This window comes from Falco punctatus, assembly GCF_963210335.1.
Source record: "Falco punctatus genome assembly, chromosome: 3".
Taxonomy (NCBI): domain Eukaryota; kingdom Metazoa; phylum Chordata; class Aves; order Falconiformes; family Falconidae; genus Falco; species Falco punctatus.
The window spans coordinates 18,684,290-18,709,066 of NC_137582.1; the positions used below are offsets into that span (position 1 = coordinate 18,684,290).

The window sequence follows — 24,777 nt, forward strand, 5'->3', positions numbered from 1 at the left end:
AGGGCTGCGATGACCTTTCTATGGATCCTGGTCTTTGCTTATGTGGCTGCTCCCAGTTCCAGATGCAGAGGACACTAACGTGAGGGTAACTGAGTACCTCTGCGCACTGAGGCCCTGTAATTTAATGAGAAACAGGGAGGCTGCTCTCGGCCCCAGGTGACAAAGCTGCTGTCGAGAGGCGCTGTCTGGCTCTGCCCCCTGCACGATGGGGCACCATGAGCAGCCCCACTCCGATACAGCCGCCCCCAAGAGCATCAACGAAACCCCACGGGAAGCAGAGCGACTTCAGTTCCAGACCCTCATATTTTGACACAGCTGAGCCTACTCCTGTACCAGCCCTGGGCGTAGCAGTTACGAATGATTCGCTTTATTTTACTGTGTCTCATTCTTTTTTTACTGTAACACCACATAATGTTCTACTCTTGGGTTGAAAACATTAGCCAGTGAAAATCAAGCCTAGCAGCATGAGAAACAGTGTGTTTATTCAGATTCTCTCTCCCCTTCTTATGAGATAAACATGCTACTGTCTCCAACATGGAGGCTCCACAGCCTCTCTGGGCTTTGTTTTTGGTGTCTGGCTCTCAATGGAAGGAATTTTTCCCTCTAATTGAGAAGCTCCCTGCTGCAACTTGTAGAATCCACTTACATACCACTGACAAAACCAACATTTCAACGGTGGTTTGTTTCTTCAAGTCACGGCATCCACCAGAACAAATAAAGTACAAAACCACTGCAAGTCGAATAACTTGATAGTAAAAAGTGAGTTTATTTAAAAGTAAAAATAGCATTATTGTCAGTAAGAAAATAATGAGAAGGTTACAAGTAACACACATTTTTCTAGCTAGCATTTATTTTATATAAAAATATTCCAAAGGCTTTTACAATAAACAATCTATGATCAGTCCTTAATCACACTATACATATTTAGCATTTCACTGATAATTTGAAAGTACAGCTGAGGTCCAGAGCAAACCATCTCAAGGCATCCACTTTGTAGCTGGGAAACAAGTTGGAGGATGTCTACTTCGGGACTGTGAGATAAGCTTTTGTCTGAGCCGTCTGACTTCCGCCATCAGTTCCCGCTCTTGGCACGCCAGTCCTTCTCGTCTTCTGTCTAAGGACACTTAAGTGCCAGAAACTTGGACTTAATATTGCAACTAATGGTTTTCCATAAACACTACGAATGCTTATTGGAAAACAGTTACCTGTGGCATAGAAATGCTGTGCTTTACTAGTACTGCTGTATGCAAGAGAGCCCTTAGACCTGTAAAAACAAGTTCTTTGAAAGCTGTGCCTGTGTTCTGTTACAAAAAGGTCAGATGCTGATGGGCCACTACGGCAGGTCCATAGATACGTGTTTCCCATCGCGTGCAGAGTTTTGCACGTAAGATGCATATTACTTTAAATTGTGCTTCCACTGGCTGTAGTAGCTAGTACGGCCCAGAGGAAATGATTACAGACTAATTCCCGACTATAACTCTCAGTAAGATTTTGATGAAAGACAGTTCTACATCTTCTCAACATCCCCAAATCATACTTAACTACAAAGAGAGAAAAAGCATGGGTAAAATGATCGGGTCAGAATGGGATTCAACTAGGCTGAGGTTTAACAGGACCACTCTCACAATGTGACACACTTCAGGAACTTCCTACTTGTGCTGCCCCTGGTAGCAAAGACTTGTTTTCAGGTGTGAAATAGAATCCAACAATAAACTGATTTACTATCCACTGAACACCTACATAACTAATAATGACTCAATTGCACAATAAGGTTCCAGTAACGCTTCTGAAATGAAATGTGAAAGAAAGGAGGGTCCTATCTTAGAAACTTACTGTGCGATGATGACACTGATGCAGAAAAATCATTCAGACAGATGTTTCCAGTCCTTGGCATCTGCTGGAGTTCTACCCCTCTCTCTGTACGTCTGGCCTTTAAATCACAGTGTCTCTCTGTGGGAAATGGAGGGAAGGATATTTTGTAAATTAAAAGTGTTTAAATTTCTACGGAATTTTTCTAGTTTGAGGTGAAACAGGTTTTCTCCAAGAAGCAAAACTGGAACAATCACTCACTCCATCTAATGGCAAGTATAATTTGCTCAGAATTAGAAGTCAATGTTTCTACTCTATGGGTCAAAGCTATGCTTCACTGCATTCATTTTAAGAAATTACAGTTCCACATGTGCTGTTTCTTCCTATATAATTAATCTTCTGACAAATGGGCCACTAAGATCATGTGGAATATGGCTACTTCTACTTGCAGTTTTAGGAGACACCCATTTTAATAATATGCAGTTGAAAATTACTCCTTACTAAAACCATTAGGTAAATAGAGAAAAGTCTGAAAACAGTTCGCCCAAAGCAATACTGATCATCTAATCTTAATACTGATCACTAGTCTTGAGTGAGCCTTGCAGAGATGGGGGAATAGGAGAAATACCCACAAAACCACAAATGCAGTATTTGAGAAGGATGTACAGGCCTACTCTGGAAGTGCATACGTGTTTTTTTCCTGTGAAAAAACTTGGCAAAGTCACTTGTTGGTATAATACTGCATCTCATCACAGGACATTATTTGACAGAGGATTTCTAAGAGATGTGGTTTTACGATCGGCTTAAGCCAAGCTATACCTGTGCTCCTATCAAAAATGCCATTTATATTGCTGCATCTGACAGATATCAAAGTGAGATTCCTTTCCAAGTCTGGCCTGATACATTGGCTTCACGAAAGAATACTGCCAAAAAGTACTTATATAAAGGAGTTAAGCTTAAGTTTATCCCCAATATTGGACACTTAGTTTATATTCATTAACCGAATGCTTCATGCTAACATCCACACCAAAGAACTGCACTACCTATATGCTCACCAAAATAGTCATCTTCCCTTTGCAGCTTTTCAGCCAATTCTGATGCGTCATTCATTCTGTCTTCTAAAAACTGCTTCCTGTGTTCATTTGCAGCAGCAGCAGCTTTCTGCTCTTCCTCCAGTTGAGCTTTTTTCTGTATAACTTCTTCCCACTATGCAACAGATATCAAATGTGTCTTCAACATATATGTTGCAAGGAAAAAGCAACAAGTAAAATCATCTGGATTATTACAGATTATGCTTCACTCTTAAATCAAAATATATGTTATTAAGATGAGTGAATGTTACTTTTTGAAAAATTTCTCATTTAAACACACGGAGAAAGGGAAAAGTCTTAGGTCAGAGAAAAAAAATGAGAGGAAGTTACAGAATTAGGAATATGCTTTCCTAAGCCTAAAATATCCTCACCAATTTGCTCTAGTGCTTCCACAAACTTCCAGTCCTAACAATTTTTTTTGTTGTTATTTTTAATTTTGTTAAAAGGAGATTCCTAACAAAATATTTCCTCAATACCTTTCAGTTTTATGTTATGGACATGTTACGGGCAAAACCCAGTTACGTTTGTACCAGTCCCACTTAGAAAAAGAAATACTAAAAATACCTTTTGTTCTTCTGCTTCCCTCATGGCCTTCAGCAGTTCAGCTTCTTTCACCCTGTTGTCATGCAGGAGCTTGGCTATCTCTTCATAACGCTTCTCACGGTCCTGATCCTCACGCCTTAGTTTATGCAATGCTTGCAACCTCCAGTCGGTGTCAATGCGTTTCTGCTCTGCTTTGGCTGCATTTTCTTCAGCCACCTAATAAAACATCTTTCTTACTAGCAATTCATTTAGTCTACTCTAAGTACACAGGCTTACATACAGATAAGGTAAACTGTTCTCCACTATCACCGTTGGATGTCCCTGCTGGGAGACTGCACCTGCAGTGCCACTCCTCCACTCATTACAGCGGGCTGTCTCACCTATCAAGGCTGCCTTCTGCTTCTTCATCCTTCTTAGTCTTTCCCTTACTGAGGGTCATTTTTTTGTTTTGTTTTGTGATTTGTTTTTTTCCTTTTTTTATATCTTTTGGAATGAGGCCTCAACTCTCTCCATGACTTTGGGGATTTTGCTTTCCTAGTATGGATTTAATACCATTTACAGGTGCAATTAACATAAGAATGATACCTGCATGCCAAAACTTCCACCCACATCCATCTGCTTCCAAAAATCAAAGGCTGTTTACAAAAATTGAGACCCATATGTCTATTTCTAGACAAAATATAAATGCAGATGCCAAGCATATGGGCAGTGGGTTAGCTGCAACTATTTTTCCAACTGTGCAGTTACAAGTTCTGAGCTTGAAAATCTGAACAATTCCTAATGTCAAGCTACACGCATTCATTACTGTGATCTAGAAGACATCTCCTACAGCTGAATTTCCTGCCAAGTACTACCAACTGAAAGTTCTTTTGAGGCATACTTTTGTTTTATTATGGTTACAAATAAAACATGTTCCTTAACAGGAGGATGATTTATTTTGAAAAGCACTTTTGAGTCTTACATGCTTTCTAAGTTCTAAGAAGTAAAGAAAAGTTAATATTCATGGCAGGCCCAGAAAAGTTCAGCATCACATAGCTGTTTGGACACTTCAGTCAGATTTGTAAAAACCTCAAAACTTTAAAAATACCATCATAATCTATTAATACAGGTATCTAGAAATTAGATTTATTTAGAAAATATTGTCATATTAACCTGAACTAGCTAATTGCAATTAAAATACTATTAACAAGTACTAGTTTGAATACTAACTCCCCAAAATACATGCTATGATCCAATCAGCTTACTATCTGAGCTTTCTGTTTTTCTTCTTTATCTATTTCCATCAACCTCTGAAGAAGATGATCTTCCAGATCCACCTTTCTTCGATGGGCATCCACCTCTTCTTTCATTTCCTTTGTAACTGCCTCTTGATCTTTGATTAGATGCTGCCAAACACACAAAGATAATTTACTGTTGCTAAGCTACTAACCCACATTTTTAATTCTGTCTCTATCATTTATTAAAATTTCATTAGACTAGTATTTGAATATATCCACACATCTCATCCCACTACATACTGTAACTGCCCAGGAAACTGATAGTCCCTGCTGTTTTATCCATTTGGAAATAGTGTCATCAGAATAATCACAGTGGTCTCACAGGCTGATCCTGATGTAATTCCATTCCCTGAATTACAGTGGAGCATAAAAGAGAATTCCAACTTAAATGAATTCGATTCATCATGAAAATATTCTGTACTTTCATGGCACATTTTAGCCAAAACCTCAAAATGTTTTACAAATATAAATCCTGTTTCACGGTACAGGAACTTATAACAAACACATCTGCAGCTTGAATGCAGAGATGATTTGCCAAAGTAGCACGAATCAGCAGTAGATCTAGGAATAGAATTTTACCTCTCACCACATTTTCTTCATATTCATCAGGGCACATCTACACAGTTTTTTGGAGAAGGCATAACCCCTTCCCAGGCCTGTGGGAATCTATTGAGCTGTGTCAGCAGGGTACTAAAGCAAAGTTAACACATACGGCTTTCTTAGCTTGAATATAGCCCCTCACTGACGGCAGCGAAACAGTCAGTTCAGGGCATGGCAGGAAAAGCCTGCTTATACAGACTTTTGTGGGTAGACACATATCCCCAGTTAGTTAAATAATTGCTACCTTTCTATAGCCTAAAGAGGATGATCACTGTAGAATTAGCTCCCTTAAACAGCTGACTTTACATGGACTGGAACACAAATGAACTTAGCCTGGTTTGTGTTATGTAGCTACAATAGAGCTGGCTGTGTATTTAATAAATAGATGCTAAAAGAAATTTAGCCCAGTTATGCTCAGCATAACTGAGCATAATATATGAATTATATAAAGTCTACGGCCAAAAGTTTTAAAAAGCCAAATATAAGCAAACACATGCTTCAAAATAGGGGTTAACTATCTGGATGTACATTTCTGCTTGCACGCCATTGGATCTGCACATATGCAAGATCGGCACATGTAGCTGTGATTTCTAAACACTTACAGAAGTTACTAAAGCCTTCCATTAGTAGCCTTGCTTTTCAGTCACTCATAATAATTAACTCATATTTAACTTTAAACAGTATTATTAATTAAACCTCTTTATTAGTGATCTTTCTGAATTATAAGTCAGTCATTTGCGAAAGGAACGGCACACTCCCCACAAACCACCCACTCCTTTTTGCTTAATGATGTTGTTGGTAATTAAGACATTTTTTCATCAACTACATCAATTTGCTATACCGTACTCTCAAGAAAACGTAGATATATCTGGATATCACAGATGAGAAGGTAAGAGTTTCTAGGATGAGGAACATATTGTTACAGACTTCTCTTTTACACATTTCTTGCTTCTCTCAACCAGCTGAGCACACAGCTAAACCCTGCAGCAACTAAATGATACCTCTGCACAGAAGAATAAAATGGGGAGAATATGGGTATTTTCTCCCAGGAAAACATCTAACAGTGCATTCTACTAATACTTTAATCAACAGAGGCTTTATTCTAACAAAAAAAAACATCAGAGAGGAAAAGGAAAAAAAAAAGGCCCCCTTTTTCCTAACAGTCTGCTTGAATGACCACAACTGAAACCAAGAACTGCAAAGGAAGAACCATTAAATATAAACATCTGTATAGCTCCCTAATAATTACCTGTTCAAAAAGCTGTCTTTGTGATTCAAGTTCCATCCATCGTACTTCTATATCTTGAATAGTAGCAGCTGTTTCCTGGTCCCTCATGGATGCCTTGAGAAGAAAAGAAACACATGAAAACACAGTAAAGGAGAAATTCTTCTTCCTTTAAAAAACAGTATCAAGAATGTCCAAAATCCCAAGCCACACCCTACTTCTAAGTTCTTGTTAACTTTCTGTCACACCATGAATAATGGAAAATACTACACATCAAAAGTACAGGCCAAGGTGAAGAAGAGGCACAAGAATAGTTTTGCATCCAGCCAACCATGTTAGGGAAATGTCAGGCTTGCTCTAGTGCTAATAACCTGCTACATGTAGCTCTGAATCCAACAAGGAGTCTCTGAAGTCAGAACGCTGCGGAGGACAGTACACAGATAGGGAAGGGGTCACTTTGCACCCGGCAGAACCTGTGCTGAGCTGGAGCTTCAAACCTTACAGCGCCCTGACTGCGGAAACAAACAGGCAGCTGCGCTGCACTCTGCAAAGTGTAGTACTGAGACACAAGGAGTAGCCCTACAAGGACTCAATTCATGCCCACAAGGTTCAAAAGTTTCCATTCTCATCTTCTGTACGCCACGGTGCCTGAGCTAGGAACACGGGAACAGAGCCAGGCCTGGCCAGAGGCCGCTGTGGAGCCTCTCTGTCAATGGCAGAGTTGATTTGCAATCTGGACATGCAGCCCACAGACAGCTCAGAATTCACTAGTCCTTTAAGGAGCTCATTACATTTTTCAACACTGCCAATATACAGATATATCTGGCTTTTCTCAGGAATTTTGCCGGTTAAAGCATGCCAGTGGAACATGGTAAGTGCCAAATAAAACTGTTAAATTATGCATTTATCACTTAAAGCAGTCAATCCCATACAACCTCTAGGCTCACAAAACACAGTAATCAACTGAAATTTTAGTCATGCATTTTCCCCTTGTCTATTTTCACTAATAAACCTTCAAGAAAAGAATATCTTGAGCAATACTCAGCCTTTCTCGCAATTTCGTCATCAAGACGTTGCAGTTCCATTTGATGCTGATCTTGCTGGTATTTCAGAAAACGCCTTCTCGAAGCATCTAGAAACTGCAGTTCCTTTACTTTCAGCTCTTTTTTCACAGCAGCCAGTCTTCAAAGCCAAAATAAATAGAAACAAGGGAACTTGTATATATGAAAGCTCAGTACCAAAGAGCACAAGCTTGCACTGCAGTTATCCGTTAGTGACTATGAGCTAACGTCTAATTTATCTTGTAAGTTGTCCAGTTTTCATTTACGAGACAAAATTAAATTCACAGCCACAGAGACATCCTGTAACAGCAATGTCCCCAGTTAAGCTTTGAAGTCCTGTGTCCTGTTTCTATTCTATTTTAACAAGCACTAGTTTACTATTGCAATGATCCAGAACTGGAAACTATGCCTTAGAATAACTGCCAGTGTCCTGGTACATCTTTCTGCACAAAATTAGTCCTAAATTTATTTGCAAAATATCAAACTATTTCAAGGAACAAAACCACAAACTCAAGAATTAGTTTGCAAAGAAAGGCTCGCTGCCCTCTTTTTAAAAACCAACCAACCAAAAAACCTTACTCTCCAGGTTGCAGAGGTTTAAGAGAAGCGCTTGCAGATGTGGTGCTTAGGGACATGGTTCAGTGGTGGACTTGGCAGCATTAGGTTAATGGTTGGACAAGATAATCTTAAGAATCTCTTCCAGCCTAAACGATGATTCTACAGTTACTTGTAGTTGATCGAAAAAAACTATGGAGATGTCGAAATTCTCTGAAACCTTCACAACTGCAAAATGTACAAACTGACATTTCAGCTTCAGTATCAACACAACCATTTGCTCAGCAACCAATATATAAAGCAGTCTTTTCTCTAAATCCACTAGAAAGAAAAGAATGTGTGCAGTCACTGATACTATAAGTGACTCGTGTATTTGCAGTGTGAGTCTGCTCACGGTGTAGGTCTGAAGTCTCAGTGTGCAAACACATGGCAATCGACTGCTTAAAAGCATTCACAACCTGAAGAGACCAACCAAAAGGCTGGAGGCTGAGACAAAAAATATGAAGTGACTTGGCCTCTAATCTGCTGTATTCCCTCAGGCAAGGCAGTAACACAACCCAGATCACTTCGTTCCCACACCAAAATTGGACCCAGCAGACCACACTGTTTTCCCACATTACAATTTCTACAAATTAGTGGTTATTTTGCCTTTACTCATGGTTAAAAATGTAATAGCAGGATACAGTAGCCAGGCCTAATGCTTCTTATAATACCTTTGCCTCTGTTCTGCCAGCTTCTCTTCTTCTTCCAGTAGCATTTTTCGCCTCTGTTCTTCAGCTTCTCGAAGTAATGCCTGCTTTTGATACCAGGCTTCATCTTCTGCTTTCTGTTCCTGTGTTTTAGCTTCCAATTCATGCGCTAATTGTCTGAATGGAAGGAGATCACATGTTAATAATTCAAGCCAAGCATCAAGAAATTACTTGATTACTTAGAAATTTATGTCTATACTAGCAAAGAAGTGCTGAAATAAGATGTCATGAAAGAGTCTGGCATTCCCTTGATACTGATAAAGTATGTGAGGAAGAGTTACAGTACTGACTGTTACAGACAACAGGGCATTTCAGATGAGTGCAGACATTTTCTTCCTCACATTCTTAACAAAAACTAGTTTCTAAAGGTGCCTGGGCATCATGGTACCCACTGATGTTAATAGCAAGCTAAGAACTCTTGGCCCTTCGGGAAGTTAGACACTACAAGGTCAACAGAGGTTTAGGCTCTCACTTACAAGCTTCCAAGTTCTGCCCAATATTTTCTTGTATTAACAAACATTTTTTGTTTAAGATAAGACGGCCTTAAAATATGTAACTTAAAAATGTGTCAAACCAAACAACTCTTAACCTTTGGCAGCTATTTAAAGTCATCTTCCTGAATTTTCTTAATTGTCCCTCTTCTCAAGCATACACATTACAACAGAAAAAGGCAATCGCACCCCCCTGTCCCTCCCAGTCTGATATCGTCTTCAACTTTCCCATTAATACCTCTCTCGTAAGTACTCAATTTCATCCTGTCGGATCCTCTCCCGTTCCTGAGTTTGATAATCCACAATGAACTTGGGATATTTATTAAATACAGGGTACTGTCCTTTTGTAAGTGGTATGAAGTCATCAAGCATGCGCTGTGGATGGATATCTAATGGCGTAGCCTCCATAAGATGATAAGCTTCCTTAATCACAGCATTAATGTCCAGATTGTTACGATGATGAAAGAAATACTGTAAGAGACATGCTCCCATTTACATTCTACAAAAGATTAAGCATTTTATTTTTATCTAACTGTTTGGGAATAATTAGGTAAATTAGCAAGATCTAGATTCCAAAAATTGATTTTAAAAGGGATTATTAAGTTATCCCTACCAATTCGTAAAATATCACCTCCTCAAACGACTTGACCCAAACCTCTTCAAGCTGTACAAATATGCTCTGGCTCTTTTCCTTCTCTTCAAACGACAGTTGCGTAAGGGAACTGGAAAGCTAGGTGTGAATTTAGAGCGTACAACTGCCTGCACAGGGCAGCACTGGTAGGAGGTTCCTACCAGTGGATAAATCTCCCTTGAATTTTGGTGTTCAAACATGAAGCCTGGAAGTTCCTCTTCTTGCAGGACTATTCCTTCCTGTCAAAGATCTTATTTGCCAAGAGTATCTCTAAATTGGTTATTATTAAATGTAGCAATAATGTCTGTTTGATGCCTGTCAAACTAACTGCTTACAAGCACGTTTTCAAGATAGAACCCTTTGTTTGCCTACAGAGACATTTTCGTATGAAAAAACCTCCTTCTCCCATGTTAAGGCTAAACATAAGGAAACATTTTCATTTAGCTTCAGAGAACATCAAATACTACTGCCTAATTTTGAAAATCTGAAAGCAAAATGATGAAACAACATGACAGAATGACTGTGTCTTGTCTCCACAAGTAGAAGTCCAAAAAAGAGGCAGAATTATTTTGTGGTTGATGAACTACTGACATGTACAAAATGGCTTTTAGTGGCATTAGAAAGCTTATGAAAGCTTTTAAAGATCTCGTTGCATGAAACTACCGGAAATTGCTCAATGTTTTACTCATTTATTGTCTATTTGCCAGGTACTTGATGACATTGTTCAGAAACATGTAATAATATGTTAACATGGAAATGAAACATCTCCTAAGCTCTGTAACAACAGATACAATGTTTTATATGTCTCTGTAGGTGCACTTGCATATGACTGAAATACGAAGATGCTTACCTCAAAATCTGCCATTTGGTTACAGTGAAGCAAGGGAGCTCTGGAACATACAATATAGGCAACAACAACCATTAAAAAGTATGAAGGATGGTTGGAGAAGATATTGTCAAAGACTTTCAGCCATTCTTCTCTTGTTAGAACCTCAGAAAACAGTGTTTCTAGAAGAGGCCAAGCATAAACCTACATTATTTGGGAAAATTGACAAAATAATCCATTAGTGCAATTTTAGTATTCCTTTTAAAGAAGTAACAAGAATTTATCTTGCCTTATACCAATAATCAATTATTTATGAAAGAAACAGGAACTAAACCAGAATATTTGAAGATAAGTTTCATCACACACTATAAACATTCAAAATTAATATGGGGTAATTACAAATACATTTATTATTTCCCTGGATATCTAAATCTTCTGTTGATTTGTGAAACTGAAATAATCCCTAATGATAAATAAGGATTACAAAATTAATTCATCACGCTTATGTCCACTTGAAAAAAAACACCCAAACATTTATAATTCAATTAGCAGATTTTTAAGCAATGTGGACTTGAAAGCAAAAGACTTCCAAGAACTACAGTTGCATGTATATGAGATTTATGATCATGGAAAAAGAAAAGTGGCAGGAAAGCAATAACACATTCCTTACACTCCCACAGCACTCATTGTTATTTAAAGAAAACTCCTTCAAAAAAGAACTATGTAAAAATGAAAGACTAGTGCACTATCATTCACTGCAGTATATCATATACACAAAAGCTGGCTGGAATATTACCTGTGAAGTCACATTATGTTTTATTAAATGCTGAAGCAGTTGTTTGTCATGATGTGCCAGAACATTTTCCATCATACTAAGGACATTAACTGGAGGATTGGGAAAATACTCAAACCAGTGCTGACAAAAATTAACTGAAAGAGAATAAAAAGCCAAACACAATCCACTGTAATCCAGAGTAATAAAACTCTTGACAGCCTTAGGGTCTGGTTATAAAGACTTTGATTTTAAGAGGCAGTTTTAGGCAGCAAAACCTATTTAAGATACTCCCATCTCTCCTCTTCCCTAGCATTTATTCCTAAAGCATTCCCACAGTACACTGCTCCTCCAGCTGCACTGGCATGACCGTTAGTGTCAGTACGCTGTGAAAAAGACTGGGGAACTAACCTGGCTCAAAAATAAAATGAAAAAGTCTGTGTGCTGGGGAATTAAATGGCTGGAGGCAGATGGGAATACTTAAACCTGTATTTCTATCCCATGAAACTACAGCCTGGGTCAAGTATTTTTTAACATACTAAGAATAATTTCTGTAAACTTGGATACTTATTCACTAACAGCATGTGTTTGCAAAGTGGGTATGTATGCTTGGCAGCACATATCTTCTGTAGGCTTAGCAGCAGCTGCAACAACTAATTTAAGTGTAAAGCACTTTAATTTAGAATGTTGCTCCAGAAGACAGCCATAGCCAGCTTTCAGCCAAATGTCTAATTTTGAGTTACCACATGCTTAGGACAACTAAACACAGTAAAACCTTAAAAGAGATCATTCCTTTTTGACTGGGAGTGGGTGAGGGGGTGGGGTGAGGTGGGTAGGTGTGACTACTTTTCCCACGTCTCAGAGGTTTTAGTTATAATTATGTTACAGACATTTGGTTTTGCTGATTAGACTTCACGAATACTGTTAAACTGCTATCTTTTTGCTAGAAAAACTGCAAAAGCAAGTCTAATATCTTGTTTTATTTACAAGCAGGTTTTTGTTTTAAGCATGCAGTTGCTCCATATTTCTGGCAACATCTTTGGAAGAGAAGCTGGTGACCTCTTAGGAAATACCTTATTCATTTCATCAGGAAAAGCTCTTTCGCATGGGAAAGCTTAAACATGTTGCAGTATATTTGAGTTTTTAAAATCCTTGCTTACCTACTACTGTAGCAACAACTTCAAAGCAGATCAGCTGGTTGTTCTGGAATAATTTTACGAATGGGAATGCTAGCAAAGGGATATAAGGTGTCTCAGCAAAGATAGCAGACCAATGAGCTAGAGCTGATAAGGTTCTGTGAGCAAACAAAGGTGCAGAAAACGTCGATTCAAAACCAAACAGAAATATAACGTGCATCTTAGAACAACATAGAAGATCGTAAACGTCACAATAGATGTGGAATTACATGAGTTATAAAAACAAAACTGCATGACAGCAGTATTATTTCATTTTAGAATTTTTCTTACAGTTGACTCCAGCTATTGAATACATTCCAGATCACTATATGAAAATAAAAACCTATAGTATTTAAATAAAATATAAAAATATATTTTACCTCTGCAAAACTCTCAGCAGTTTCCTACTTTTGATGGGATACTCATTCTGAATATTCACAAATGCACTGTGGGTGCCCTTATCTATTAGGCTACTGAATGCTAAGTGGTTTTCAGGAAGTTGTAATAAGGAACGCCAAACAAACATCCTGCAATTAAAATGCAGACTTAGTCAAGCAACTTCTCTTTCACAGGCCAGCAAACAGAAGCAATTTTATTTTGTGCAAGCATGAACACGCACACAAAAATACCTGTACTTTGCTGGATATTCTCCAAATCCTTTCAGTAAGGACTGCAGACGTTTCTTGTTTAATCTGCCTGGCAATTCATTCTACAATATAGGGGATCAACAATAAATGCAAGGATTTCTCTTTCATAATCTCTTTCTTTGCACTCTAATCGATTATAATAGCTAAATATTGAAGTTCCTAACGTAATATTAAAAAAAATAAAATAACATGTACTGCTATCTGTTATATAATCCCAGGTATTTCAACCAGAAAAAACATAATTCTAAGATCATCTTCTACTGAGCTCAAAGAAGAGCCACCATTGATTCCAGTTAGAAGCTGACCAGACCCTAACATACTAAACTATATGTTATTAAATGATGGATATAGCCAAACCACACAGAATATTGACATAGTAGATCAGATGAATGTTAACAGGAGGATATATGTATAGATATAGATATGTATCTGTATATATATGAGAATATAAATACCAGAATATAAATATGTATGAGATGCAAGACAAAGACAGCGAGAGAAGATGGCACAGTGATGACAGAAGGGAAATAAATGTAACAGTAATGAATTTCTGAATAATTAACAAATAATGAAATGGCTTCTAGGCAGACATTTTAGAAGTGCCAGTTTGTCAGCAGGGAAGCAGATCATATCTAAAAAATATCCAAATGTGTCACAGGTTGCTTGAACAACTTCAGAGGTACCCCAAGCTGACTGGAGGCAGCTCTGGCTGTGTCATGCAATACAGGAGTATGGGGTAAACAGAGAGAGGAAACGGTACTAAAACTCCCTTAATCCCCTTCTCTGCTCAAATGTCCAAGTAAATTAAGTGCCAGAACTTACTCTTTAAAGTAAGTGGCTAAATATTTTTTTGCAATGAAATTTAAATGCTGCAGACTGGAGAACAAAATATTTGCAACTTTTTCCCACCTCTTTATTTTGAAGTGATGTGTTCACTTGCAGTTTTAGCAGTCTGGTCTGAATTTTGCTTCCTTTGGATTTCCAAGGCCACTCTGACATTCCTGAAGCCACTCTTGTCAATTTATTTGGCTCTGATGTGCACTTGGACCAATCTTCTACTACTTTGAACATAGGTGGTGGAGGCTAATATTAAGTGAAAATACCTCAGTTAAAATCTTGTAAGACAGATTAAATAACACTATAATTTGATGTTTAGTCTATTTTATATGCCATATTTTTGACCTTGATGGCCATAGCAAAAAGAAGAAAGACATTTATACTGTAAACATATATGGACTGTATACTCCTGAATAAATACACCAGTGAATAAAACTGCTGTAATAAAATAGCAAAACTGTGAGAAGGTTTTTGTAGCTTCCAAACCAACTCAAACATCATGTTATTTCCTTGCTTAGAAAACACTAAAATATAATTGAGGTAGTATAAACGTTTATCACGTACCGTTCAGGTTATTTACTTTAGTGTGTTTCTCAATGTCACTAAAATAGTTGCATTTCTATAGGACCAGTTAAAAAGAATACAACAGACCTTTACAAACTTTATAATTAGTCTTCAGTGTCAGGGAGGTATTAATTCAGTGTTGGAGATTGGGAAAGCATGTAACAAAGTGGCTATCCCAGTTCATGTCAAACCAGCAGCAAAAGTGCAAATGGAATGCATGTGTGACATCTTTACACATCCTTCCTCAGCTCCAACTCCGTCATTATCCGAAGCTGGTTACTGTTTACTTCAAAGACATGGTGATTAAAGATATATGGAATTCTGGATTTAGAAACCTGACTCCCATTAATAAATTACTTTATTAAGTAAGAACTGGTATTTAGAATGTTTGTTGTTTAGGAAGGATTAGGAGCATGATTGTGCCATAATGATGCATGCTGGTATCCAGTAACACAGTAAGAAGAACAAAATCACAGTAACAAAAACACCATTCATGCTGGCAGTTTAAGAGTGCATCAGTTGCCAAACATTTCCTATAGGAAACAGAACAAGCCACACAATTAATGCTGTTTCCATCTGCCCTAAAATATCATTTTAAAGAGAAATTAGTCCATACAAATTGCTATAGAAAGAAATACCATCTCTCCCGCCTCCCAACACCAGAAACACAGGGAATATATACTTTAAAAACATCGCATTACCTGACAGGCTGGGGTAACTATGAAGGGAACTCTACAAACCACTTTTTCTTTATTTGTAGTGTGAAATACGGTACTCCAACATACGTCTGCCTAACTTTTGTATCAGTGGTCATTTGCAGACAAGTATCAACTTTAACGGGATTTACTGCACTCTACCTTATTTCCTTCTGGAGTCAAAGACTGGACACTGTATAAATTAAGGCTACCATTTTCCATTACTGATGCAATATACCGTCCATTTGGGCTAATCGCTGCTGTACTAATTCCCTCTTCGTGGCTCCCAATGTCAAAAAGAAGTTTGCATGTTTCTATATTGATAAATCTCATAATATTATCTTGACTTAACACTCCAAGGACCTATAAGTTAAAAGAATTCATAAATTAATACTGTCAATGCAAAACAAAGAGGAATACCTAATACAGCAATAACATTCCATTAAGCTAAAGGAGCAATTGAGCAAACATTTAGCACAGTAACTTTCCTTTTGTATGGTATGGGCCCATATCCCCCAAAGGCCCTCAAAGTGTATGTGTTGAATTAACTAACCAAATACTCCAGTTTTAAGCTTTGTAAAAAAACTGACCTGATTGGAGCCCCCATCAAAACTGTCAGGGAGGAATTCCAGATGACGGACAGCTCGTACTTTTGCAGGCATCTGGATTATTCTTATCAACTGCTTTGATTCTAAACACCATAAGTGAAGATGATTTGATTTTCCACCAGCTACAAAAATCCGGCCATCTCTGGATCACAGATGAGGTAAAGTTTCCATCAGAATACTACAATTTTTAGAGAGATTGTACATTTCCTTCTATGCCCTCAAATCACTTTTGAAACTGCCACAATCATGTCCTACCCTCATGTCCTAACCTCCTGAAAGAACAAAAGAGCTCCTAAATAATAAAAGCTGCTTTTGTAAAGGGTAGTTTAAACTTTATTTTAGTGGTCATTAAAAATCAACTTACTTTATTTCAACTGCTATGGGACTGTAATAAAAACTGCTATTGATTCTTGCTCAAAGTATCAGTCACAGCAGAGTTCAAACGCTTAGCATAGTATAAAGCTCAATATGTCCATAAAACATTACAAATAATGAAAGAAAACCTGTTTTAAAACTACAGGTTTTGCAGTCTGCCTTTAGAATGTTTAAAATAGCAATTTACCTGGTAATGGCAAAGACCTTATAAAGTAACACAGAACCTTCTACAGGAGTTGGCAACTGGTATTTACAGTGAAAAGTATCAAATTCCCATGCAAAAACAGAATTGTCTTTGAAACAGCTGAGGATGGTGTTACTCAGTGGAAGAAAAAAAACCTGGAAGAATATGGAAAAGAAAAAAAATGGAATATGCTGTCAAGGAAGTACCCTTTAAACTGGACCAAAGTGCGTGACAAAATAAAATACAGCAAGAAACCATGACAGTATAGCTATGACTACAACTGCGTAACGCAGCTGCAGTGCAAGGCTTAGATCTCCCAGGCAGTGGGCCCCCTTCCCCTGTTACAGCCTAGGCAGGCCTGCTCTCCCTTGCACTGGTTCAGAACTTGTTGTACCCTTTGCTAAGCCAGTTTAACTCACAAAACCGGCACAAATCTTTATCTGTGTTTTTATGACTGTTGAACTGCCTTGTGGAGGTTTCTGCTGAGTGCCAGAGAGGACGTAATAGAAATGGTGGGAACGTGAACCCAGAAGCAGGAGCGGATGGGAGACAATAGCCAGAATTGCTCACTGAGCAACTGCTTGTTGCATCTTCTGCAAACTAGTGTCAGCATTCAAATGGTACCAAGAGCCTGCAAATGCACTCTGTGAAGCATTCATTTTTTAAACCCCTTATTTTATGTACAACTATTAAACGTAAAAAGTACTGTAAAAAGCGTAGCAATGTATTCTCCAATGATAAAATACAGATTTTACTGTGAGGATGAATGAAGATAAAACCAAAAATCTTGTAAATATATTTTTTCAATTATTCTCAACATGTCTACTGTTTATGTGTAATCTGTTTCAGTAAGAAAAAAATTTGGATTATTTGTATTTTTGGATGTCATCAGATACACTCTTGCTTAATGATAAATTATTGGCAGCTTCAGCAAATTCCCTGTACCTTTAACTTTTTAAGGTTAAATTGAAAATATCTTCTGGTATCTGAACATGTGTGGGATTACTTGAAGTACTCACTGGCTGAGACTAACAGTTAGTACTACAAAGTTCCAAGTTTTGGTCTGAACGGTCTCTTGAGGCCTTGAAAATCTGTGAATCTGGATACGTGGGACAGGATTAACCTTGCTGAATGTTAGTGACTGAAAGTTGGATGTTCAGGCCAAATTAGTCACTTGACAGTGAGCAAAAGTTACCTATGAGGAAAGAGTAAGCTCACCTACCAGAGTCATTTATCTCCAGACTGAGCTGCCTGTCCTCCTTCAGGGACCCTGAGAAAGTCTACCTAGACAATGAATGCCTATCACGCAGATGGATGAAGTCTAAATTTTGATAAGCTGCAATACCAAACAGTTCCTCTTTTTCTGCTTTGCCCTACAAAAATACCACAAGATAGTCACAAGCAGCTGTCGAAGAAGAAGTGATGCTTTGGAAATGGTCATTATATGTCTTCTCTCAGCAATTCTTTCTCACCCGCTATTGTTACAGTGTGCAGCTCAGTCTCCGTCTTTTCAAATTAGCTTTGCCCCATACCAGCGTAACAGAAGGTGTATGTTGGAGTGCAACTGGGCTTAAGTAAAGAGGCATCAAAAAGTACACCGCAAAGATTGGTGGGACACTACTACAATGGCTCAGACAGCAAGCAAGAATGCAACTTTGGACAGTGTCTAATAATAAATCTGATCTTTAATAAAGCACTTATCTGTATGTCTTAAATTGTGGCATGGGAGCAGAATATCATTATCTCTATTCTAAAGACAGGAAACTGAAATCCAGATAACTTGGATTATTTGCGTAATGTCCTATCAGAAATGGTAGAGCCAAACCAAAAGTGCAGGCTCTTGATTCCCGAACAGTGATTTATTCATTCAACCATAGCCACTATTGTTTGGATTTAAAGGTTGTTTCCATACTGTAACATCCTGATCTTGCCAAATTCCAAGAGCCATTTATCAATAAGAAGCCCCTACACACAGCCTACACAAACAAAGATACTGAGCAGTAGAAAAATCTTGTCCGCTAAAGAAATGCAGCCATCTTTGGAGGGAAGACATAATTATTATTTTAGCAACATGCACTACACAACAGTTTTAATAAAACAAACAAACGAACAAAAATTTATGCATGATTTTCCACAGTAATTGCTAGGTAACTATTCCAAGCTGACAAAATTTCTGCCTGACCTAGAACACAGTGAAAACACTCAAATGAATAGCCTTGTTCTCTGCAAAATCAGCATGGCTTTTTAGTGACCAGCCAGAAGAGCACTTTGGTTTGAAGTGGTGTTTGTAAAACTACTCATTGCAGGGCAGCCAGCATGTGTGTCAGCAATACTCAGGCACTGCATCAGTACTTTCTGCAGTACTTATGCCAAAGTTTGACATCTGGTGGCGCAGGCAGACCTGTCTAAAGCAGTGTAACAGTAAGGAAGAAGACCTGTTTAAAGCACTCCCTGACATAAACGTGCCATCCCTCTCATCCCCTGTGTTGTTCCAGACACTTACGTCTGTGCAGCAAATCGAAGCAAAAGAAACCACTAGGCTGAAAAGCAGCAACTTCTTTTTGCTGAGTTTTTGTTTTCAGCTTTGTTTGTTCCCACATTCAGTGCTTAGCGCATGCATAGAAAAAAGAGCAGCTTTGGAATAAGCAGCTGAATGGGGTAGGTGGTGGTGACTGAAGTTAACATTATGGCACTACAATTGTGTTTTTAACAATGCCCTTAAATCCCAGTATCGTTCAGGTTGGAATCAATCTCCAGAGGTCCTTTGAGCCCATCCCCATCAAAGCAGGATCAATCTAGAAGATGGTTCCAACTTCTAGGTTAAACTGAGTTAGTAAAGGTCACACCCAACCAAGTTTTGAGTATTTCTAAAGATGGAGGTTCCTTAGAAGTTCCCAGCAGATCTCTGCACCTATTGAGTTATGATTCCAGTGGTTGGGGTGACATGACAGGATGACAGTTAAGGAGATATGCCCAAAGAACATGGAAAAGATTCAGTTGTATTTTAAAAAATATTTTCAAGTACTGTGATTTTAGCACACAGTGTTACTCCTAATGAGGTACGCTTGTTCACCCTTTAGCAATTATCCTTTACTTACCTTCTGTATACCCACAGACTGACGAACATTCAGCTTTCTTCTTCTTTGAAAGGTGTCCAAGTCCCATAGTTGTGCTGTATCAGTGGATGTAGTGATGGCATACCTGCCCGAGCCATGGACAGAGATGGAAGACACTGAAGAATCATGTCCCCTCATCCAACTAACTAGCTCCTTGGTTTCTTCAGTTGATAAAAAAAATAAAATGAAATGGATATGAAGGTCATTCAAAGTGAAACAACTATGGCTGTACACTTTATTGCCAACACTATGCTGTAAGAGACTTTTAAGCACACCTAGTACATGATCATTTACCATCACAGCCCAACAAACAAGAAACAAAGGTATCAGTCTTCATATAGCTATTATTCCTTAGAGAAACATAACCATCTTCTCATCTCTAAGTAACAGTTTCCGTAAGTTATTCTCATTTCTACACAGAAAGCCAACTTGCACAGACTTGTTCAATTTAGCCTGAGGGTCAATCTTAAAAAGACGTGAACACTGCGATCAGGTAAATTCAGCATGCCTCGTAGGCAGATTATCTGATGTGAACACCCACAGCAATCTCTAGAAGTTAAGACTGAATGTTCTATTTAGAATTCTCCACTTGTTTTTACTTGTGGACAATATGTATGAATGATCACACAGCTATTTACAGGTGCAAGGAAGAAAGGTTTAATGACAACGGGCTATGACTATAGAAAGGCACAGTCAGAAAGCAACACATCATTAATTCTTTTAGAGTCCAAAACATTTTTATGCTGTGTACTGCATACTAAGGAAATGGTTCCTCTGACTACACTGTCTCCCACTTGTGACTGCATGACCACTAATCTTCCCCCAGCAACCAAACTGTACTTGTGGCAATTACACTATTTACACTGGGTAGCCTGCCTGACAGCCCATGGGGGTGGCTCCACCTGACCTACTGCTGTCAGGTCAAAGACGGGAAATGTCTATAAAGCAGCTCATAATGCCTAACAGTCAAACTTTCTGCTGTGCTTACAAACAATTGAGTGCTTACAGCTATTGTCACCTGGGAGGAAGACATGGGATTACAAAGCACGGCTTCTAGGGAAGGGGGTGGTGCCCACCAACTAAGTATTATCTAACACATCCCTAAGGATAGTTCACCTAATACTGACTTATGTGAGTAAGAATTATATTTTAAAACATTCTTTGGTATGACTTGGTATCTGGAAACAGCACCATATAAGCATGCAGAACTCTGTGCAATAATTAGGATGATTTCTCTAAGTGCATCCAAAATCTTAAATTTGGTCTTCCTGTGGTTGAAAGGAGGAGAAAAAGCACAGAGGATTTCAGACCTTAACTTTGACTCTTCCTCTATTTGGGAAACAATGTGTTACACTAAAATCTTCACTGACAATGCCAGACTCAAACCCTCCAATTGCAGAGGAGTGATTCCTATGGCTTTTAAAAAAGATTAAAGTCCAGATGATATGAGACACTATACCTGGACTTTTTGATAGGTTAAAATTATTTATGAAGAATGAATTGTCAATGCGTTTCACCATTTAACCTCTAATAAAGACAGACACACAGAGCTGACCTGTGAAGTTAATTTTAAATATCACTTTTGAACAAGGATACAGATCTACTTGCATACTCAAAAGTATTGACAGTTTTTTTAGTATACATTGTCACTTTGTTAATATATTTTACTGTTAATATAGTTAATAAACAGTTCAGCTGCAAACTAACATACTATCAACTGATTCTAGTTTGATTTTACATAGAGCAGCTCATTCTAAGCAAACATATACAGAATTGATTTTAAAAAGTAACATACATAATTGTGATCCTGTGCTAAACTTCAATTAAACGGATACCTGTGTGACTCAGTAGGAATTTTGACAAAGCAAAGGGTTCATTTACCCACAGGCCTATTAACCCACATGGGCCCAAACTTTTCTGAAGAGAGGGCATGAAATACATAGTATGAATGCCATGAAAAAAACTTACAAAAAATTTTGAGATCAAAATTAAAGTTATATAGTTTTTTTTTAACGACCCACATAGCAAGTCTTTAAATTTCTCCTTACCTGTATCAAAGCACTTAATGGAATAATCTGCCAAAGCCACCAGGAATTCTGTCTTTCTGCGAAGATTAAATGCCAAAGCAGTGCAAGGCTGCATTGTTCGCTGAACAAGGTTAAACCTATTTCAAAACACACATTCTCATTGTGTTAGGAAACTTTGGTTAGTGACGTCAAGTGAAGTAATAACTTATTTAGTCTGAATATATATCACTGAGAGAAAAAAATCAATTAACTCAAAAGAACGGAGGAAATAAATCACATCTAATTACAATAAATCTAAAAATCAACGCAAATATTTTAAAACTCAGTAGTGTAAAACTGAAAAGACTGATTAAAGTACTTCTGCAAACGGAAATACTAGCTCTAGTTTACTGTAATTCATGGCTTGTATTATTAATTGATTGGTGCTATCCAAAGAATAACTCCTTGTGGTAGTATTTCAGTTCTAAAAAATTGCTTTGTTCAGTTTAGAGTTACAAAATTCTGACTTTTTTCAAGCAGCTGAACTAATAAAACAGTATTTAGGGAGACTACATGAGACACTGGCTTGTAGTTTCAGCTCTGAGCAGACTACTATCTATTTACACATTCATGTGGCATGCTGTCCAGGCAAGCTCCCTACCCCTAGATGTTACTAATGTCAGGACAATTAACATGTCTTGATAGAAATATTCTTACCTGTTTCCACTCAAGTCAAAAACATATATATTCCCTTGGTGGTCTCCAACAAGTAGAGAATCTCCAGAACTGTCAAAAGCCACATTCAGAAAACGTATTGTCTTTGAATGGTATCCTTTGACACTATGAATTATGTTTACTATAACTCTGTGAAGAAAGCAAGCAAAACAACCATGCTTAGAATTGTTTTATTATCACATATTTCTCCAAAACCTAGGATTAAAATATTCCTAGCTTATGGTTTTACAATACTAATCATTCATAGTGTTCTAAGAAAAATCTTCTTCCATGAAACCCACATATTTCTAATATAAAAACCAAACTAAATAAAGGAAGTCATTCACTATGTTGGAAGGTAGTTAGGAGACATGTAAAGCAGATGGGGAAAATCCACCGTTCACGATCCTTTCATGTGGCTCCTGGTTACCTGATTTTCATTGCTATTATTAATGAATAACACTAACATGTGTACTGATGTATCATCTGCTAATGTATATGAAAGCCCAGTTCAGCACTCAGCACGGAACCTGGCTCTTCGTTATCACTGCAAAGGAACAAACTGGAAAACTGAGAAGCAATGAATTACTGTAAGAAATCACTTGGATTAGCTGTACCACTTCTTTCCAGAGTCTTCAAAAGCATGAAGAAAGCCATTTTTATCATTATTCATCTGAGATATTATGGAACAAAAGTTGCTGTGTGTCCACATCCTATCCTTGTACCATGCTGTCGGCATAAAACAGAGCCAGATGCAGAAACAAAGTCCATGTGCAGACTAAACTGTAAGAGGAAGGTTTTTCCAGGAAGCAGGAGGTTAAGATTTGGGAGATCTGCTACTTCTATATTTTTTGGCTAACATTCAGCAAACCGATTATTTTCTGTCATTACTTGTATGCAAACTCAGAGTAAAACTAAATATCTAAAACTGTACAGGATACTGGCAGGCTGATTGAAGAATGCAGGGCACTTGCAAAATACTGTGACCATGGCAATTTAAGACACTGATAGCTATCTGAGACACCGGTTTCTAAGAAAGCAGAATAAGCAACCCAGCACCTGCATGCAACTGTTGGTGCATGTTACAAAGTGTGAGTATAAGAAGAGGGGCCACGCAGCTGTGGGCCAGACTAGAGACAAAATTGCACCCCCTTTTGTTAAGCCCATTCTTTTCTGCAATAGAAGGGAAAGGCCGTAAAAATGAAATTAGAAAGATGTTAAGCTATTTTAAACTACAATTAAAATGTAGCGATGTTAAGCATCTTTAATGTCATTAAAAAACCCACAAGTGAAGTATGACTTCTGCTTCTAAAAACACCCTGAAATGAGTACATAACAGGGTAGTTACAGCATCTCCCGGGACTTCCTCAACACCACTCCCTGCCTTTCAAAAATTCCTTTGCCACTGAACTAACCCAGGAGAATACAGTTGTTGGAGCTGCATCCGGACTCCTCAGGTCAAAGGCCATACAGGTACCCCAAAACCAGCGTTCACCCTGCTGCTCTTCAGCTTGGGCCAGATGTCTTTGTAGTACTTCGCACCTCAACTGAACTGTCGGAATTCACCCATAGCGTTTTGTTCAGTACAGTTACAACCCAAAAAACTAAACTGGGACGGCTGCCCAGCCCTTGCTCAGCCAGGCTTCGAGCACCTCTGAGCACGGAGGTTTCACAGCCTCCTGGGGGACCAACTCCACCTTCAAAGGGAACGTTTTTCGCCGTTACCTAAGCGGGCATCCCCGAGCCTGCAGAACCTCAGGTGGGCTCCGGCTGGCCCTGGCTCCTCCACCCCCTCACTGCCCGCTCCCTCGGCCTCCACTCCGCGGCGCAGCGTCAGGGACGGCCACGGCTGCCGCCGGCTCGGCACCGAGCTGAGGCCCCGCCACCGCCGCCCCCCGCCCCTGGGCGGTCATTACCCCCGCCGCGCCGCCGGACAGGGCTTGCGGTGCCAGATGGGCCCCTGCTGCCGGCCGCCCAGGTCGGAGCGCTCCATCCCGGGCCCGGCGCCACCGCTTCCCGCGCTCGCCACCTCCCCTCAGGGCCCTCCAACGGCTGCCGCGCAGGGGGGCACCGCACGCATGGTACAGCCCGCTCCCGCTTTACCAATGAAGGGCAGTAAGGAGGAGGCGGGCGCGCTTCCCCCCTCCGCCCCCCGTCGGCCTGCCGGGAGTGGAACCGGCCCGCCCTGCCCCGGGGCCTGCCGGGAGTTGTCGTTTCCCTCACGAG

The 24,777-nt window shown here is 38.9% G+C and overlaps 1 protein-coding gene across 5 annotated transcripts; it reads right to left on the minus strand.

Moving 5' to 3' along the window:
• Positions 1 to 746: 746 nt before the first annotated feature.
• On the minus strand, positions 747 to 24,666 carry TBC1D31 (TBC1 domain family member 31). 5 transcript variants are annotated; one of them, XM_080378200.1, is made up of 22 exons: positions 24,468 to 24,663; positions 22,555 to 22,701; positions 21,880 to 21,995; positions 19,814 to 19,992; positions 16,719 to 16,870; positions 16,139 to 16,298; positions 15,711 to 15,911; positions 14,362 to 14,535; positions 13,435 to 13,514; positions 13,186 to 13,332; positions 12,791 to 12,924; positions 11,655 to 11,788; positions 10,883 to 11,062; positions 9,640 to 9,824; positions 8,875 to 9,027; positions 7,592 to 7,727; positions 6,570 to 6,662; positions 4,688 to 4,828; positions 3,465 to 3,659; positions 2,865 to 3,015; positions 1,834 to 1,950; positions 747 to 1,123 (listed from the first exon to the last, which is right to left on the minus strand). In XM_080378200.1, exons 1-22 carry the CDS (start codon positions 24,542 to 24,544, stop codon positions 978 to 980), a joined length of 3,198 nt encoding a protein of 1,065 aa, XP_080234326.1. In that variant the 5' UTR covers positions 24,545 to 24,663; the 3' UTR covers positions 747 to 977. The 5 variants fall into 5 exon arrangements, with proteins under 5 accessions (XP_080234326.1, XP_080234325.1, XP_080234328.1 ...); XM_080378199.1 differs by having other exon boundaries at positions 9,640 to 9,872; positions 24,468 to 24,662; XM_080378202.1 differs by lacking the exon at positions 24,468 to 24,663 and adding an exon at positions 24,277 to 24,436 and having other exon boundaries at positions 9,640 to 9,872.
• Between the last annotated feature and the right edge of the window lie 111 nt (positions 24,667 to 24,777).

Excerpts from the sequence above, each read along its gene's own strand:
- TBC1D31 (XM_080378199.1), bottom strand. The coding sequence starts at position 24,544 with ATGGAGCGCTCCGACCTGGGCGGCCGGCAGCAGGGGCCCATCTGGCAC. Across the intron at positions 9,873-10,882 it reads ACCAAATGGCAGATTTTGAG|TATTTCTTTCATCATCGTAA; the intron begins GTAAGCATCTTC and ends TGTCTCTTACAG. Across the intron at positions 7,728-8,874 it reads CTGGCAGAACAGAGGCAAAG|ACTGGCTGCTGTGAAAAAAG; the intron begins GTATTATAAGAA and ends TTGGCTTTGAAG.